Source organism: Perca flavescens, chromosome 4 (assembly GCF_004354835.1).
Source record: "Perca flavescens isolate YP-PL-M2 chromosome 4, PFLA_1.0, whole genome shotgun sequence".
Lineage (NCBI taxonomy): Eukaryota > Metazoa > Chordata > Actinopteri > Perciformes > Percidae > Perca > Perca flavescens.
The window spans coordinates 34,712,943-34,731,510 of NC_041334.1; the positions used below are offsets into that span (position 1 = coordinate 34,712,943).

General features: G+C 40.7%; 3 protein-coding genes across 5 annotated transcripts; 2 read left to right on the plus strand and 1 right to left on the minus strand.

Annotated features, from left to right (window-relative positions):
* Positions 1–27: 27 nt before the first annotated feature.
* Positions 28–4,458, plus strand: adnpa (activity-dependent neuroprotector homeobox a). The gene is made up of 4 exons (XM_028574747.1): positions 28–460; positions 1,033–1,140; positions 1,466–1,558; positions 1,652–4,458. The coding sequence occupies exons 2-4, from the start codon at positions 1,033–1,035 to the stop codon at positions 3,992–3,994; spliced, it is 2,544 nt and encodes an 847-aa protein (XP_028430548.1). The 5' UTR covers positions 28–460; the 3' UTR covers positions 3,995–4,458.
* A 513-nt stretch (positions 4,459–4,971) lies between these two features.
* On the plus strand, positions 4,972–7,895 carry LOC114553544 (bcl-2-like protein 1). Of its 2 annotated transcripts, none has more exons than XM_028574751.1 (3): positions 4,972–5,214; positions 5,812–6,469; positions 7,415–7,895. In XM_028574751.1, the coding sequence occupies exons 2-3, from the start codon at positions 5,936–5,938 to the stop codon at positions 7,553–7,555; spliced, it is 675 nt and encodes a 224-aa protein (XP_028430552.1). In that variant the 5' UTR covers positions 4,972–5,214; positions 5,812–5,935; the 3' UTR covers positions 7,556–7,895. The 2 variants fall into 2 exon arrangements, with proteins under 2 accessions (XP_028430552.1, XP_028430551.1); XM_028574750.1 differs by having other exon boundaries at positions 4,973–5,155.
* Positions 7,896–12,911: 5,016 nt separating this feature from the next.
* Positions 12,912–17,254, minus strand: gata1a (GATA binding protein 1a). 2 transcript variants are annotated; one of them, XM_028576327.1, is made up of 6 exons: positions 17,101–17,254; positions 15,269–15,503; positions 14,665–15,171; positions 13,974–14,119; positions 13,720–13,845; positions 12,912–13,603 (listed from the first exon to the last, which is right to left on the minus strand). In XM_028576327.1, exons 2-6 carry the CDS (start codon positions 15,480–15,482, stop codon positions 13,337–13,339), a joined length of 1,260 nt encoding a protein of 419 aa, XP_028432128.1. In that variant the 5' UTR covers positions 15,483–15,503; positions 17,101–17,254; the 3' UTR covers positions 12,912–13,336. The 2 variants fall into 2 exon arrangements, with proteins under 2 accessions (XP_028432128.1, XP_028432127.1); XM_028576326.1 differs by having other exon boundaries at positions 15,269–15,511.
* Between the last annotated feature and the right edge of the window lie 1,314 nt (positions 17,255–18,568).

Here is an 18,568-nt window from a genome sequence, read left to right on the forward strand (position 1 = left end):
CATTAATACCAACCCAATGAATACTAACTTTGGGCCGTCCAGATCCAGCCCCTGCCCAGCTCCCTGACTGCTACGACTTCCGTCTTTTTGTCGACGCCATTTTGGACTGAGAGTTGACTCACTTGGAATAGATAACGTTAGCTAACAGGCTGGCCTGACCCACCAGTGTAGTACACACAAGTGTTCCTGCGGTCATCATTTTTGGAGTATAGTTCTCATGAGATGTGCACCATTCTGTCCCGCCTTTCGTTCCTCCAGCTAGCTAGAGGCTGCAGCAAAACAGATGAGACAGCTAACTAGCTAGCTAGCTAGCCGAGGAGCTGAGCATCAGCACTGGCTTTGAGGAGAGCGAACATCACTTGCATCAATCTGCACGTCCCGACCTGCCGGTTAACATCTTTGTTAGCCATTCATGTAGAGAGGCAACCATTGTAAATCTAATCCACAGACGTATCATAAGGTGAGTAAAATGCATCGGATTGAATTAGTCTGTGAAAATGGAAAACAAATAAGGCTAACCGGCTATGCAATGCTAGCTTTGGTGTTTAGCTAAGTAACGTGAGCTGACCAAGCCGACATGAGCGGGCAACACCGCTAATGTTGGCTAACCGTACCCTAGCCAAAAAAGCTAACCACATGTACTGTAAAACTTTTGATTCCCCAAATCACTGGAACGTGAAAGGTCACAGATCTGCTCTGTTTCAGTTATGTCTGATAAAGCCAGCACTTAACCAGTAACGAAAGATAATGCTAGCTGAAATAACTGGGCCCCTATAGAAACCGAAGTATTGAACATAGGTAACGCATCCAGTCATATGTAACGTTAATTGTGTTGACAGTGATTTATCGACTGGAGACCGAGACGTGCGATGAAAAGGCGTGTTAATGCCTGTTTATAAAGTCAGTCTCTTATGATGTTGGTAATTATCGATTGAACTACAGTGTTGAATTTGAAAACGTATAGAATAATTTGCTTGCTGTGATTACGTTACCTCAACTAAAAAGAAGTTTGTTTTCTGTTTGTCATGAAAGATGTATCAACTTCCAGTGAACAACCTCACACGAATCAGGAAGGCTAGGAAACAAGTGAAAAAAGCACTTGGAGACATTGGACTGGAGTACTGCAAGGAGGCAGTGGAGGTGAGTTGATTTTAGTTGCATGTGAGTAGAAACTCTAAATTAAATTGGCTCAGTATGTTTCTTATAGATTATTATTTTAAAAAATAGTTGTCATCGTTGTCTCTAATCTCTGACAGTCTGAAATGTCTATTTAGAAAATATTTAATCTCAAATGGGAGGCCAATTAAAGGCAATTTAAATCTATGCCAACTCAGCAGTATTTCTCCAAAGCCAGTGTGGCTAATAATTACAAAATATTGCATGCAAAAATAAGCAATTTTATGTAAACTAATACATTTTGTATATTATAACAAATACACTTTAATCTTTTCAAATCTTTCCACAGGAGTTCAAAGAGTTTTGTCCTGATGAGCAATTTGTAAAGGGCAGTCTTTGCCTTGATATCTGTGCTTGGGATCCATCATACTCTAAAACACAGGTAAATCTTACTTCTGTGTCCAAGGCCTTTTCAAATGCTGATGCACATCACCATATTTGTCCTAATGCCATTGTTTTCCATGATGTCTTTTAGGAATACAGATCGAAGCCATTTTGCTGCACAGAGTGCCCATTTTCTTCCAAATACTACTCAGGCTACAAGAATCACTTCCGCAACGTACACAGGAAAATCTTTGATAGTAAAATTCTGCTTAACTGTCCATACTGCACGTTCACCGCAAGCAAGAGAACTTTGGAGACGCATGTTAAAATATTCCACATACCCAGTTCAGCACGGCAGAATTATGGGAACTCGCAGGGAAGTGCACTGGGAAGGAACGATAAAACGTTTCTTGATAGGGTCAGGCAGGGAGATGGCGTGGAGAAAGCAATGTATTTTTGCAAAAAATGCACGTTCCGGGACACACTATACAATGTTGTGAGAAGGCACATCTACAGGGAACATTTTCAGCATATTGTCTCACCATATCTTGGTATGGTTTCTGAATCCTCTTTAAAAAATGGTGCTAATTCTGTCAATGGCAACAACATCCTCTGTAAACGCTGCCAGTTTTCCACTCGTAGCTATGAGGCTCTAGTGCAGCATGTTGTAGAGTACCACGAGCGCATTGGTGCTCAAGTGACCACCATGATTGGACATGCTAAAATTGTTGTCGCCAGGCCTCAGTCCTTGCCAGTCGCTTCTCAGAAGGCCCCTCTGATTGTTAGCAGGGGCCACACAACTAGGCCTGACCCATTAGCACAACCAGTAATTGGCTATTTAAAGCCAGTGGCCCCTGTTGTTAAAAAACAGTCTTTTATCACAGCCAGTCAGGTGCGTGTCACAGTTCCTGGCAAGAGCACTGTGGCTGAGAATAATGTTGCTGGTGTAAACACAGCGCAGACACAGAAGTGGAAGATATGTACAGTTTGCAATGAGCTTTTCCCTGAAAACCTCTACAACGCTCATTTTGAGAACGCACACAAGGCAAAGAAAGTGTGGGCACTGGCCAAGTACATCATGAAAATACACAACTTCACCAGCAAGTGTTTGCTTTGCAACCGCTATCTGCCCAGTGATACACTGCTTAACCACATGCTAATCCACGGGCTTACCTGTCCACAGTGCCACTCTGCTTTCCACAATGTTGAGAAAATCATTGAGCATGTGGCGCAGGCTCATCCTGATGACTTTGTTGGACCCCCTGGTGCATCACCTCTGACATTTGATCTTACCATTAAACAAGATAAGTCCAGTAACGTACAGCTTGTTGTCCTCACATTTAACATGAAGGAAACTATCAATGGTCAAGATCAGTCTGCATCTGCTCAAAATAGTGTTCCACCTCTGGTCAAGCTAACTGCTCCCAGAATGATTGAAAAAAAAAGTGAACCACTTAGAAATTTCCCTTCACTGGGTCAAAAGAGTGAGGTCGGGAAGACTTTGTGTCCACTGTGTTTTACCATCCTCAAAGGTCCGATCTCTGATGCTTTGGCTATGCATCTGAGGGAGCGACATCAAGTGCTCCAAACAATGCATCCTGTTGAAAAAAAGATGACATACAAGTGCATTCATTGCCTGGGAGTGTACACCAGTAACATGGTGGCCTCCACAATCACGCTGCATCTTGTGCAGTGCAGGGCTGTTGGTAGGAACCAGGCAAGCCAAGGCTTCAAGTCTGCCTTGACTCTCAACTCATCCGGGGCTGGCTTCCTCAAGAGGCAGCCACCAACGCAGGCCATGTCCAACCCCAAGAGGATAAAACTAAGCAAGGAGTCAAAGATTTCCTCCACAACTGTTGGAAATCGGTCTGAATCTGATGATCTTGCTCTGGATCCTAGAAGCTATGAGCACAAGACGTATGAGGCCAGGAAAAATTTCCTGACGTCCTATTTCAACCGGCGCCCATACCTTTCTCCTCAGGAAGAGGAGAAGTTGTCTGCAAGTCTGTGGCTCTGGAAATCTGACATTGCCAGTCACTTTGCAACCAAGCGAAGGATGTGCGAGAAACAATGTCAGACCATGAAGCTGTCTGTGCTGCTCGGCTTTGACATGCATGCTGTCAAGAAAGTTAAACATGACTTGATATTTGTGGAGAGCAGCGCCTCAGAGGGGAGATCTGGAGGCCTCAAGTCTGGTACTCCAAGCACAGACCAAAACAAGCAGTGTGAGACACTAAACTGTACGCTAAAACTCAGAACATGCACAGAGACTATTTCCATTGACTCAGACAGTGAGCCAGAAACAGAGGATAGACCTACTGAGAATGGAAATGTTGACACAAACCAAGACGAAAATTTAAAGTGTGAGGAGCCAGCAAACCTGAGCGAAGAGACCGAACCCGAACCTGAACCCTTAAACACGGACGATCCCTCTAGAGAGAAGGAGAGCTCTTTGCAAGATGGGAAAGCAAATGCTTTGATGACTTTCTGTTAGTGTCCCTCCTTAGCAGTGTGCCATGGTTGCGAAACAGTGTATGAATTAAGAAAAAAACACAGGTCCACCGTCAGTTAAAATTTACAAATATTTGGTCAAATGGCACAGGTGACTAAAACTCTTCAATTCTAGATGTTTACCTCTTTACCAGTGTTGGAAAGAAGGAAAAAAGTTGCATTATAGTGCATATATATGGCATATGTAAGTGACATTGTATATATTTTAGACATTGTTCTTTGTTAGTTTCTTCATATTATGTTATTCACCTTTAACTGTCACAAAAATTATTATGCCAACTTCCTCACTTCCATAGTTTTTTTTTTTTTTTCTCAACTATGACAAGGAACTGTATCATATTGTCATTTGACCTTTAGCACGTATAGGATATGCTAATCACGTATGTTCATGTTTTAATAAATATGTTTAATAAAAACATTTAATTTTTTTTTCCTACACCAACCAGTCAGTCTGACTATTATCTTTTGTGCCAGGTCTTATGGAAACAGCCAATTTTAAAATATACAGAACATATGTTTTTTCTGAAGGTTTTTTTATGTAAACAATGCACATTCTCATCAGGAAGGTAATAGAAGATAAGACTAAATTTCACTTTTAGTTGGAGAACTTTATAGGGTAAAGTGTTGGGGAAATTATGCCAAACGTTTAAAAAAAAACATGCTTTTGTAAGTGTTCATGTATGCTTTATGAGAGGTAAAACATTGCAAACTTAGGACTTGCTAAATTAATTAACATATCTCCTCAGCTTTTTTTTTCTTCTTTTTTTTTTAACGTCACATCATTAATTAAAATGCCATACTTTTTAGTATGAAAATGAAACGATTTTGAAGCCTGTTCTGAGCCTATCCAGGTTGATGTGGAATTTACCAAGAACAAACGCACATTCACTTCCAATGATTTTGCTTTCATTTCACGGCCCCCTTAATTTCCGGTCGATCTCAGACGTTGATTGGTACAGCTGGAGGAGAAGGCGGGACTTCCGGTTGGTACAGTAGCAGAATTGGCCAACCGCCAGCGTGCATCACAGTCCAGGCCACAGAGTCTGCAGCTGCAAATATGTCCATATTGTGTCTGCAGTCACAACTACAGCTTTTAGTAACTCCTTAGCTGCACTCTTTAAGGGAAAACCACCTTTTAGCAGTTGTAAGTATAACTGTCAGTGACGATTACCTCATATCCGTCCTATGGATGTAGTTTGTAACGTAAGTCTGTTTTGATGGGTTTCCTATGGACTGTTTATAAAAGCTAGTTAGCACATGAAGCTAAAACTGGTAGTATACGTGACATGTAGCCAGAGCTGTCAAAGGTGGCAGTTTGCCATCTAGACGCACATATCTGGCTTCATATACATCGTAAAGATGTAATGCCACTGGATTTTATAATGCTGAGCTTGTAAAGCTGTTATTTAGCTAATGTCTGTTGTTAGCTCGCGCTTATTTTCAAATGGTTGCTACAGTATTACATTTTTGGATGAATTGTTCTTAGCATTCCGGTAATCCATTAGTTTGCATTCATTTCTGTACAATAGCCAAATCTACCAGCAGATTGCTGAAACGTGCAGTGAACATTTACACATATTTTGTGTGGCAATGCAGTGCAGCAATTTCAAATCATAACCAGCAATGTTAATGTGACTGACAGACTTGATGTTCTCTGTGATGGATTGCACAACATAAGCAAGTTTCATGAGTCTCCTGATAGATCTTCATCTCGTACAGAAATGAAAGGAAACCAGTTGATGCTAAAACACAGGGACACGTTTGCTTGCAGGAATTAATGTCATCCCTGTATGCTTCCAGGCTGCTATTGCTTGCTGCAACATAAGGAGAAGGAGCTCTAATGTGACAGCTGACAGACTGAAAGGGAATGGCAGGAGAAACCATGGGGTCTGAGTAGACTGGCTGTGTGTTGGAGGTTCACAGTATGGAAACAATGTCGTACAGTAACCGAGAGCTGGTGGAGTTCTTTATAGGCTACAAGCTGTCTCAGAGAAACTATTCAACCTCTCTGCTGAGGCCAGAGGATGATGGCGGAAGGACTGAAGGAGACAAGGCCAACTCAGCTGGCAGTAATGGCCTGCTGGTCAACAGCAGAAATGGGGGCGGCCAGCCAGGGATGTCGTTGCCCCCACGTGGCAACATAGAGGCTGTAAAGGCAGCTCTCCGGGACTCAGCAAATGAGTTTGAACTGCTCTTCACACAAGCGTTTAGTAACCTTTCCTCGCAGCTAGACATCACTCCTGACACAGTCTACCACAGCTTTAAGAGCGTGATGGACGAGGTGTTCAAGGATGGAATCAACTGGGGTCGTGTAGTGGGCCTGTTTGCCTTTGGCGGTGTGCTGTGTGTGGAATGTGTAGAGAAGGATATGACCGAGCTGGTTTCCCGCATCGCAGACTGGATGACCATGTACCTGGATGAGCACATCAGTCCATGGATCCAGAGCCAAGGAGGATGGGTGAGTCGGCATGGGATGAGCTCAACATGCAGCTTTGTTCATGGCACTGTGACTGTGTCATGGGATCTTTCGATCCTATGCAGATCGGTATCCCCATGAGTTCTACACAGCGAGGTATACAGATTTTAAATGTGGGGGGAAAAGTTAGGTCAGTACTTGGTATGGGCAGATATCCTAAATTGAGGTATTTGAATTATCTGGAGTGAAAGAAGTTGGATCAACTATGTCACACAATTTAAACACTGAACACACTGAAAATCTTGATTATATATTTAAAGGTTAGTACAAGTGCCTTATGTACTAGATGCACTGACGACAAACATGCACACATGCAACATGATTATCTGATATTAGAGCTGGGTTAAAATAATTGCTTGTCCAATTAAAATCAGTCTTTGTTTGAGGGATCTGATATTGATTGATATAATCCCGAAATCGATCTTTTAATATATATATGCCTTTTCACCATGGATGTATAAGGGCATCACATGATGGGCCGGGAGTTTCCTTTCCACTGTTTAGACACTATGTTCGATTTGCTTCAAATTTGAGGGTTGCTTCTTGCTTGTACAATTTACAGCATACGTTCTCTAAGAATTGCTTTTATATCCAAGTAAAATAGTTTTTGTAATTGAACTTTCCCTAACCTAATTGTTAGGGAAAGTCCGGACCTTGTGATCGACAGAATCGATTCCAGAAATTATTGGTGATACCCAGCCCTATCTGATATATTGCACTTTCGTATTTGAAAGATTTTTTTTTTTTTAAGAATGCCCATACATACATATTTGTGCAGAGATGCAAAAGTGCCCGTATTATAGGGCACAGCTGTAGTTTTTGGGTGGAGTGTTCCTTTAATGTGGATAGAAAGAAAATTAGACGTTGTCCAATAACAACAATTCTCTTTTTTCTGTCTGAATCAATTTGATCTGAATCTGATTCCAGGACTGCTTTGCTGAGGTTTTTGGGCGAGACGGCGCTGCAGAAGCGAGGAGATCTCAGGAGACTGTGAAAAGATGGCTGCTGGTTGGAGTGGCGCTGCTAGTGGGAGTGCTGGTTGGTGTGGTCATCGCTAAGAAACGGTGAAGGTTGTGCATCTCGTTCACCACAGCACACCCTGTATAATGCTACGCCAACAAAAATAAAACTAAATAGTTGATGTTTACAAAAAGCCCAGTCTGCTTGTGCACTGACAGAATGTGGATCGGCTAAAGCAGTTTGTGGAAGTATCCATAATATGTAGCTTGGTGAGTGTTCGACTTCTCACCCCGCTTTGTCCTGTGTCTTTTTTATTTTTTTCTTCTTCTTTTTCTTTTTTTAACACAGCAGATTTTACAATTGTTAAAAGGGTGTTAATCTCCAGAATGGAAGTGCTTTAAAGGAACACGCCGACTTATTGGGAATTTATCTTATTCACCGTAACCCCCAGAGTAAGACAAGTCGATACATACCCTTCTCATCTCCGTGCGTGCTGTAACGCTGTCTGACGGTTCCAGCATTAGCTTAGCCCAGCACAGATCTTGCAGGTAACTGGTTCCAACTAGCCTACTGCTCCAAATTGTGACAAAAGTGACAAAATAACGCCAACATGTTCCTATTTACATGTTGTGATTTGTAGAGTCACAGCGTGTACAAAAAACAACGTAACATGAGACACAGCCATCTTTGTTTTTTGTACACGCTGTGACTCTATAAATCACAACATGTAAATAGGAACATGTTGGCGTTATTTTGTCACTTATTCGGAGCAGTAGGATTACTGGAACCATTCACCTGCATCTCCTGTGCTGGCCTGATGCCGCTGGAGCCGTCAGACAGCCTTACAGCACGCACGGAGATGAGAAGGGTATGTATGGACTTGTCTAACTCTGGGGGTTACGGTGAATAAGCTAAATTCCCAATAAGTCGGCGTGTTCCTTTAATGAACCTGATAAGCTAACAAACAGATTCAGCTGATTTGATGAGACTGCTAATTTTTATTTTTTTCCTTTGTGCGTTATCCAAGGACCAATTTTGATTACTTACAATCGGACGGGCAGAATATAAGTTATACTTCCTTTTCACTGTGTAATGCTCAGCTCCTTTTGTTGGATGTACTGGAGTGTTAGGCATGCTTCAAAAAATAAATATATTTATGTTTTTCTTGTGTCTTTATTTTATTTGTTGTATCAGAATTCACGCACACACACACACACACACACCTGTGGATGAGTTGGCTCAGTGGGTAGAGCAGGCGCACATATACTGAGAGGTTTATTCCTTGATGCAGAGGTCCAGGGTTTGAATCCGACCTGTGACGATTTCCTGCATGTCTCTCCCCTCTTCTCACCTAGCTGTCCTATCAAATAAAGGTGGAAAAGCCCCAAAAATAATCTTTAAAAAAAATTCACACACATCTGACCAAACTGAGCCCTCAATCCAACAACTGTAACTGTTCCTGTCTTAATTATTACATAAAGTACTAGTACTAGTCTGGTTCTGGGCCTCTGAATCCCTGCTCATATCTCGTATTTATTCAGTGATTCAAATTAATAGAATGAAGTGAAACAAAAAAAACACAATTCAGTTAGATTATAAGGGGAGGAAAGTACAACATGAGCCCAAATTGTCTCTTTTTCATATACAGAGGAAACTGATTTAAATGTAATAAATACAACATTTGACAGGTAGTGTTGTGAATCCTTTGGGAGATGTGATACATTGTTAAGATTGTCTAAAAAACTGATACTTTATCTCATGGATCAATTCATATTCAGCTTACATGAAAAGTTAAAGACTTCCAAGCCCATATACAATATATACCAATATGCTGATACATCAATGAATCAATGAAACATCTAAAGCAAAAAATATCCAAATAGGTGTAAGTTACATGAAATGACACATTCAATTATTTTACATGATGGAATGGATTAAAAATGTCTTTAACTAGATAAACTACACTCATATTCTTTCTGTTGACATTTATGTTACAGTCAAGACAAAACATGAAGCTATACCTAAAATATGTCCAAATTTACAAAAAGGGTTTTATTTCATATTTTGGATTAGGGCTGAAGAATTAATTGGAATTTTACCAAAATCACAATATGGACTAGTGCAATATACAAATCGCAGGAGGCGCAATATTTTTCAGAGGCAAAATATAATTCTGAATTAAATATTGTGGCACTGCAGAGATGTCCCTGCCTACAAATCATATTTTACAGACTTTTACAGACAGAAATAATAATGCAAAAATGATCATTCCCTCCAATATCATAAATCAAATCACAAAGGCGATATTAGTCAAAATAATCACAATTAGATATTTTTCCAAATCATTCAGCCCTATTCTTGACCTAATTATCCTAGTGTCGTAGTCTAAAAAAGTGTAAAGCATCAGTTCAATTCATATTCAGCTCAGCTCCATTATAATATGCATTAATAACGGACATGACACGCGCACACACACACACACACACACACACACACACACACACACACACACACACACACACACACACACATAACTGCATGTTATCTCTAAACTACAGTGTGTAGAGTTGTACATCCTGTGTCAGTTGGTGAAAGACTGGAGCTGCAGTGTTGTGTTCTTACCTTTAGGAGGTGCACCTGTAACACATGTTTTAAAAGGAGTACACTATACTGTACATCAAGCTGTGGTAGTTTGCATTTAGGTCTAGTTTATTTCTGGCTGCAAATATAACAGTGTAGTGCAGTGTTGATTAGTGTTCTTTTAGAGATGCATCTGTTTCCTTCTTCAGGAAGGCTGTTGTTTGAAATTAAACACAATCAAAACATGAATTAGCCCAAGGAGAGTTATAATCTAGTGTCAAAAGATAACTCATTATCAAATCACTTATTTCCCTGTTACAAGAGTTTCTACTATATCTAAAGACATTGTAAAGCTCTGCAGGATAAAACAGGCTGAATGAGAAAAGAGACAAACCCTGAAGGAGCCAAAGAGAGAGTCTGCGGATGGCCTTGTGAGGGAACTTGAGCAGGCCTGTGGTTGCTAATCTATCCCTGTCATTTGTTGCCATTTCCCCAGAGCAGAGCTGGCGGCTGCAGCAGATAAACAGGGAATAGATACAGTTAATTTTTTTTTCACATTTCATGTCTTTTTTTTTTTTTTTAAACTTAATCATTTGTCCCGTGATTGTTTTACAAATTCTGATCATTCTTAAGGAGCGAAACCAATGTTGATTTTGAAGGTTTCTCTGCTTTAGTGTTGATTTAGGTTCAATTTGGGCAAATCCGGTAAATGGATTCAAATAGAAAACCCCTCTCTTACTTCAGGGCATCGATACGTTCAATTCCCACCATCAAGGTCCTGGGGGAATCAGGGGAGTTAATAATAACTATGGTTGACTGCTAATAAAATTAAGCAGCACTAAGAAGAAAACATCACCTATTTAATGGTTTTCTTCTACTCAGTTGTTTTAGAATGCTTATAATCAATATTTCTGCCTCAGAGTGGGTTTACCTCAACACCCATTGAAGTGACTGTGTGTGTGTTATGTGTCATGAGTGGGTGGCGAGCCCAGATGTTTACAGGGCCGTGCATAAATGAAAGTCTTATTTCTCCTTGATGTCTGCAATGAAGCGTGTACAAATCGGCTATGAAAACACACTCAGCGACGTGTAGGATAATTTATACATTTGTCTCAAGTGAAGCGTTCTGCGTGTACCCACAGATTATGGAACCTGACTGGATTAATTTGACCTAACCTAACCCGTTGATTTTTAAACATTGTAATTTCCCCTTGCGGGATTAATAAAGTATACATTATTATTATTATTATTATTATTATTATTATTATTATTATTATTATTATTATTATTATTATTATTAATACACTGAGGGAACACTTTCTTTTATAACTTGTTTGTCTTACTTAAAACTAAAACCAACAAAGATATATTTTTACAGCAGTCCTTTTTTGCCTTCAGATACCAATGATATATTTATTTGACCTGTTGTTGGTGTCAGGTCCTAATAGGCCTACCTAAAGTGTACATGGTGCCCCTTAATGACTAACTGACAGGGAGTGTGAGAGTGACAGTGCCCGCAACAGGTGGATGGTTTTGGGGTCTGTGGCCTCAGTGATAACCTATCAGTCATCTCCCAGTCCGCGGGCAACCCCAGCCCTGCTGCTCAGAAAATACACCGCACACACATTTGCACTACTGCCCGGCATTTTAAATACAATGCCACTACTGAGGAAATGGCATTTAAGTTCATGTGTTTCTGTGCATTTAAGAATTTTTATCGTTTGCCACAAACTCCTTTCAAATTAGATTCTCTGAAAAGTCTAATCAGTTACTAAGACATGGTCACAAGTTTGATCAGTAGGAAACAGCTACTCTGGTTATTTGAGAGCGATTACCTGGATATAAACAATCACAGTAGAAAGTTACATGTCTGCTCTATACAGCTAAAGTATTGCTGGCATAGAAATTAAGTGATAAAACGATACTCTGAAAAAAGTCATTTGGAGTATTGTACTCATTAACAGTGGTGGAATGTAACAAATTCAATTTACTCAAGTACTGTACTTCAGTTGAGTTCTTTCTTTTTCGGCTACTTTTAACCTCTACTCCGCTACATTTTTACAATATAGATATTGTACTGGAATTTGATACACTGTTGCAAATTAAAGTGTTCCAGTTCCAGTTTATTATATAAGTGATAATTAACCTTTAATATGATATATAATATAACTTTGACGGGGGCTGTTCTGCTTTATAATAAATACTTTTACAGTTGATACTTCATATATATTTATAGTATATATTTTTAAGGTAATACTTTTAATATTTTCACAAGATTGGGATTTTACAAGTATCTTTACTTGGTTGTAAAAAATGGTGGTGGTAGTGCTACTTTTATTTAAGTACAGGATCTTTATACTTAAAAAAATACTTATACTTATTTTAGGCCATCTCAAGGCCTTTTAGTCTTCTGTTTTTGACCAGATGAATCTTTGGCCTCTATATATAATTGTAACTGTAGCCTCTGACCTTTCCTTTCAAGCATGAGAGTGGAATTTTTTACACATAAAAAATCATCCCCTTTTATGACATATGACATATAACAAATATGTAACAAATACAAACATGACCTTGTGTGTGTGTGTGTGTGTGTGTGTGTGTGTTGCTCATTAACTGGCAGGGCTGGTCTAAATATAAAACCCAGGCGTAAGTGTTGCACTTTAGTTGAATGTTTGCCACTTCTGCAGAATGGAGAATTTGCATACCCACTAAACCTTATATTACACTGTCAAAGTGAAGCACTGTCTGTACAAAGAGACTATTCTACCTGAGCAGGCAGGGGAGTACAATAACCCCACACAGGAGGCTTTACTGTGGTAAGGTCACGGATGAACTGGAAATTCAAATTACATCAAATACAAAAGCCTTCATAACTCCAACAGAATAAGTCACACATTTTATTAATTCCTCTGTAGAGTTTCAATATAATCAATATCAATAATCAATTTCGCAAATACAAAAGAGACTAGTGTAACACAAAACCCAAGTATGATTTCGCATTATTAATAACAGACGAGGGAGTATGACTTGGGCAGTCAAGTCCAATTTGTGTTTGTATTTACAGCTGAAAAAAAAAAAATCCTTTATCAGTGTGTTTACATGTGCAGCAACCTCAGTAGAGTGATTTCATCTGACTGCAATCATACTTGATCGAGATAATATCTACTAAAATACAGTGACAATGAACAGAAAACTCCAGTCGTCCAACGACTTTAGAAACACATATGTACAAATTCACACACATAACTGGCAAACAAGTGTACTGATTCCTGAATATACCCAGCTTTCAGGTGTCCTTTTATTGTTATTTCACACCAGTGTGGGCATCATGCCATTGTTGAGGTGGTGTGTGTATTGTAAGGAGGCGGAGGGATGCAGGTGCGGTGTGTTGCTGTAGGTGAGGAGAGTCCCGGGGCCGAGGGAAAATGACCCGCAATTGTCGTCCCCGGATGGATGCTGAGTCACATCCGAGTACGACTCAAACATTGCGGCCTTCTTGCTCTTCTTGTTCTTGTTGGACACTTTTCTGTTGCGCGTTTGAATGCCTTCCTTCTTCATGGCGAGGGGCCGGTTGACCTGTGAAAAGAGGGAAATCAGAGTTTTTATTTACAGGCAGATTTTGGGTGAAACGTTGTACAGTAGTTCATGGATAAAAAAAAAGAGACAACACAGACTAGATTACTCAGACTCACATTGTGCAGTTTAAAGTAGAGACCACACGCATTACACACAGGCTCTCCGTTGGCGTTGCGTCTCCACAGTGTTGTTGTGCTTGTGTGGCAGTTGGCACACAGCGTACCTGCCCGCTTGCTGACAATCTGTAACAGAAAATAAATCAGCAGGATTTTGAAACTGCTTTGGCAATTGGATATTTTACAAAACATATTGTGTCCGTGTAGTTAGCCACCCAAAAAGGTGTTTTAGTGCGCATCTCAGTGGGTTATACCAGTCTCTTCTTGGGTCGGATTAGGGGTCTGTTTTGGCCGTTCATCTTGTGGTACAGTCCACAGGCGTTACACAGGTAGTGGCCTGTACCATCCCGACGCCACAGAGGGGTGGCTGTGGCTCCGCAGTTAACACACTCTCTGGCCTCTGTTCAAAAGTACACAATTATTACAGCATTCTATAGGCTAGTACTGCGTGTACGTTTAAGAGACAAATTCTCCTTGAAATTGATCAGGCAATATTTGGAAACAGATTCTGTCTTCACAAATTACGTGTGCAGATGTCTTCCAATGACTCATAATACAGTTAATATGGGAATAGTTAATATCTCATTATTGAACAAAATGAACTCATCATCTATTTGACGAAACCATGTCACCACATTAAGTCCGTTTATTTGCTCTTCTGGAGCTTTTAATCAACTTCCTCAGCAGATGGATTTGCAAAGTTGTCATGGCATTACAGATGTTCAAATTTGCATTTTTCTAGGTACTTCTTGTCCATGTTGGCTTAAAAATTGAGAATGAAAGTTAATTCTTTGAACATGACAACTGGATGACTCGTCTAAATGGACTGTGTGGTGAAACTGCTGTTTCCAAGGTTGAATGACATTTCAATCTTAAACTTCTATATTCTTAGATTATTGACTGATCTGAAATCAGAGAAAATGACAAATCTTAGTGTATTCTCACCTGGAGTGGATATTCTCATCTTATTGCGAAGTTTAGGGGAGTATGAGGGGCTGATCCATGCTCCAGGGCTGGAGTACAGGGCAGCAGAGTTGTACTCTTGTGGACCTGTCATGTACGAGCTGTAGGGGCTCAGCATGTGTGGGTGGGAGTGGGATGACGGAGTGTACACACTCCCAGCAGCAGGAGTCAGATTCAGAAAACTGCTGCTGGCCCCCGACCCCCCCAACGGGCTCAGGCGCTCGGCCTTCAGGGCCTCCTGAAGCCGGGGGCTCTCCCTGCCCTCTCTGCTCGGAGAAAAGTATCCGTCTCTGGAGGTGGTGAAGGAGGAAGTGACGCAGGGGGTGTAGAGGGAGGTCGGGGTGTGTGAGTGCAGCGGGGTCTTGTTGAGGGGGCTGCTGCTCCAGGTGGAGGCCGGGGGGTTGTAGGGCGAGCTCAGGGAGTGGCTGCCTGGCCCGTCTAGCAGCTGGAGGTTGCTGAGGAGGCTCGGTGAGGTGAACACCTGTCGAACTTTGGAAAGTGGGACAGAATAGATTAATTCAGATCATGATTTGGAAGGTGGGTGAGGAGATGGATTTGATGGGTTTCGGTGGGTGGCAGCACTGACCCGAGCTGTGTCTGTAGGTGGGTGGCGCTCGGCTGTAGCTCGGGTTGGAGAAGAAAGGGGGCAGGCTGGTGTAGTCTGTGTCCTGGCTTGAGAAAAAGGCCTCTCCTTCTTCTCCTGGAGGAAGAAGGCCGGGCTCAGTGGAGAAACCAGCCAGAGGATCTGAGCTGAGCAGAGCTGGAGACACCCAGTGGGACTGCTCTGACGAATCCTCCATTCTGACAGATGGAACCTCAACCTAAAGCACTAGGGGTGTGAGAAATTGAGATTTCTGCCAAATGCATCCCATCAGCATTATTCTAAAAAAAACTAAAAGCTGAAATCAGATTTTGTATTTTGAATTGAAATGTATGCCACAATTAACTGTGTCTGATTTTCTGTCACTTTGATTGAAGCAGATACACTTATACACACATCGTCACCACACTTCACTTCATAACAACCAATGTAACTTGAAGTTATCAGGGACACGATCTCTCGACAGCAGGCTTCTTCAAACTTCCTTTTCTAGGATCCTCATTTGACTGTGGCTGAAAGTAAACACTAAAAATAACTGAGTCTATTAATGTAGTGATGCAGCCAGTGACCAAACGGTTACTCAGTGGCCTTTCTACAGTTGGTGTGCCAGTTAGAAGAATGCAAAAGATATGCCCTCAGGGACGCCCTACACAGGGTGGACAAACAGCACAACACTCCAAACCAAAAAAAGAGTTGTTTTCTAAGTGAAAGTATTAGCAGCAACCTCTAACACTCTGCTTTGAAAATTATGTGACATTTTCACACCAGCCTTCTCAGTGTGCGAGGGATGTAATAACTAAACAAATATTATGATACCATGTTTAGTCTTTGAGATGAAAAGCCCATTTGCTGCCCTTTAAAAATATAAAAAAATGACTGATTTAAAAAACTGACAAAAATAAATAAATAATGAAAGTGCAGAATGCCAACAGCAATATTATGGGAATTACAAAAGCAGACAAGGCCACTCTTGCTGCATATCTTTAGAGGAAAGAGGAGAGGAAAGAGAAGAGGCTGATAGTGTCTGATAAAGTCTGAGAAAATCTGATAGACAGCATTATTATAATGCTAAATATATATAGCTCTGCTGAAACAACATGACCATAATCTCATCTGATTATTAGAAATCTGTTAGACTAGAACTGTGACAAATATAGAACCACAGCTGATTCACAGAGACAGCATGTTATGGAGAGCCGATCAAATAAGAATGTACTGAGAAATTCAGAAATTGAAACAATCATCTATAATCACAATAAGATTATCACAATATATCTTATCATTTTAAACAGCTTTTCAGAAATAAGCTTCATATTGTACATTAACTTGAGGTTTAACGTGTATTTATCCTAATTGAAAGATTAATGGGTCAGCATTTAGTACAATTATCTGTATTAACACATATAACATAAACAGGATTTAATTTAATTTAAATTAAATTAACCCAGAGTTACCTGAAAGCATGATAATTGATCATACACAGAGATTGGAGGGGGGAGGGAGATCTAATTAAAATAAAATTTGAAGAAATGATACAAATTGAAATAAAACAATTAAGTTTAAGAAATCCTGTCTATTTCATTGAAAAGGTTAACATAATCTGTCACCCTCCACCCAAGTCCTCACCTCTCCTATCTCCACAAGTCACAGTCAATCAAACAATAAATGGCCAGAAGAGAAAGTTCACGAGTGAAAGTTTCAAATGCATAAATATGTTTTCATAAAACAGATATTCTTTACTAAATCAACGGGATTATATTCTGGTATCCACTGAAGAATAACACCAACAGGAGACAAAGAGCCGAGGGGTCACCTACCTGAGTGGATGTCACAGATGAGCGAGGTGAGCAGCGGGACTCAGGGGTTAAATGTATGTAGCCAGGTGGAAGGTGGCACAGCTCGCCTGTCTACCTCACTTTATGCTGATGGCTTCAAGAACAACTTCTCCAACCCCCAGCGAAGTTTAGGGCTAAGAAACAGTCCGTGGGAGGGGTTGGGGACGACTTTTTGAAAGACACACCTCTTTGGTCCAGAGAGAAAAAAAAACTTGTATGAGGGCAGATCTAGCATATTTACAACTCTCAATGTAAAAGTATGTCTAACTGTGTAATCTATCCACAAATAATGTCATTTGTCCCAGGCTTTTGGCATCTGATGCTAGTGCGAAAGGTGAAGGTGTCAGCTTCAAATCTTGGTTCCTTTGCTCTTCTCTTAATGGCTGTGTGTGCTGGTAGTGTAGACACAATTGTGTGTCTCTGGTGTCTAAAGCACCACGTATAAAAAGCATTTCCGCACCAAACTATGGCCATTATCAAACAATTAGGCGATAGAAAGAAATAGCAGACTGGGTTTATTTTATGTAGTAGGCTATACATCTTTATTTGTAAGATTGAATGCTGGCACACATCATTTTAATATAAAGGACATCATACAGCTTTTCCAGGCAGCGCAGTGAGCATGCAGGATGGTGCTTTTTGTCTGTTGATGAAATGTGCATACAGCCCCTGATAAGAGCGAGCCCACATGGAAAAGAGTCGACAGGCATTTGAACAAAGCAAATATAAGATGCAAAGACTCAATTTCTTTGTGGTCCAGCAAAGCATAGAGTGGAACACAGTAATGCAAATCGGGAGAAGAACTGCAATCATGGGGGAGAGATATGGTCTGGACAGGGCCTGGCTGTGCACAAGTCCAACACTGTCCCAGTCATTTGATAGTCAAAGTAGCTCCCCAACTTTCCTCTCTCTTTGTTCATTTACAGTTTTCAGGGAAATCAGGGGAGAAAAACAGTTGGGAAGAATTGAGGCCTATTTTTATTTGCAACACTAGGCCTTTTTCTACCATTTAAGAACCTACAGCAGTTACATTAAAATGATATCCTATTAGTGGGCAGATAAAGGTCCGATGCAAATCAATACATAGGTCATGGTAACTCAATGAAACATGTAGGTTAAGTGAATTGAGAAAGTGTGTAGCCTGCCTCCTGCTCAGTGCATGCTGGGTAGGCTCCAGCTGAACAGGATAAGTGAAAATATCTGGAAAGATGGTTGGTGATGCCAATTTACTGTTATCTACTTAAGTTCATCCCGTTTTTTTCACTTGCTTTTATGCATTGGTCTCTCTGCCGAGTTTCCTTTTCGGGACAATAATATGAAAGCTGAATGGGAATGGGCTTAACTGCTCACGGAGCACATCAGTCTGTGTGAACGAGAGTGGTATAATGAGAGAAAGAGTGAGATGAGGTCTCTGTGGCAGTGTGGACAGCTGGGCAGGGATGTGGCTGCT

What these genes read in the sequence shown, in the direction of transcription:
- adnpa (XM_028574747.1), top strand. Translation starts at nt 1,033, where the DNA reads ATGTATCAACTTCCAGTGAACAACCTCACACGAATCAGGAAGGCTAGG. An exon ending in ACTGCAAGGAGGCAGTGGAG is followed by an intron (nt 1,141 to 1,465) that starts GTGAGTTGATTT and finishes ATCTTTCCACAG; the next exon opens with GAGTTCAAAGAGTTTTGTCC. An exon ending in CATCATACTCTAAAACACAG is followed by an intron (nt 1,559 to 1,651) that starts GTAAATCTTACT and finishes GATGTCTTTTAG; the next exon opens with GAATACAGATCGAAGCCATT.
- LOC114553544 (XM_028574751.1), top strand. Translation starts at nt 5,936, where the DNA reads ATGGAAACAATGTCGTACAGTAACCGAGAGCTGGTGGAGTTCTTTATA. An exon ending in TCCAGAGCCAAGGAGGATGG is followed by an intron (nt 6,470 to 7,414) that starts GTGAGTCGGCAT and finishes ATCTGATTCCAG; the next exon opens with GACTGCTTTGCTGAGGTTTT.
- gata1a (XM_028576327.1), bottom strand. Translation starts at nt 15,482, where the DNA reads ATGGAGGATTCGTCAGAGCAGTCCCACTGGGTGTCTCCAGCTCTGCTC. An exon ending in CACCTACAGACACAGCTCGG is followed by an intron (nt 15,172 to 15,268) that starts GTCAGTGCTGCC and finishes CACTTTCCAAAG; the next exon opens with TTCGACAGGTGTTCACCTCA. An exon ending in TCCGACCCAAGAAGAGACTG is followed by an intron (nt 13,846 to 13,973) that starts GTATAACCCACT and finishes TTTCTGTTACAG; the next exon opens with ATTGTCAGCAAGCGGGCAGG.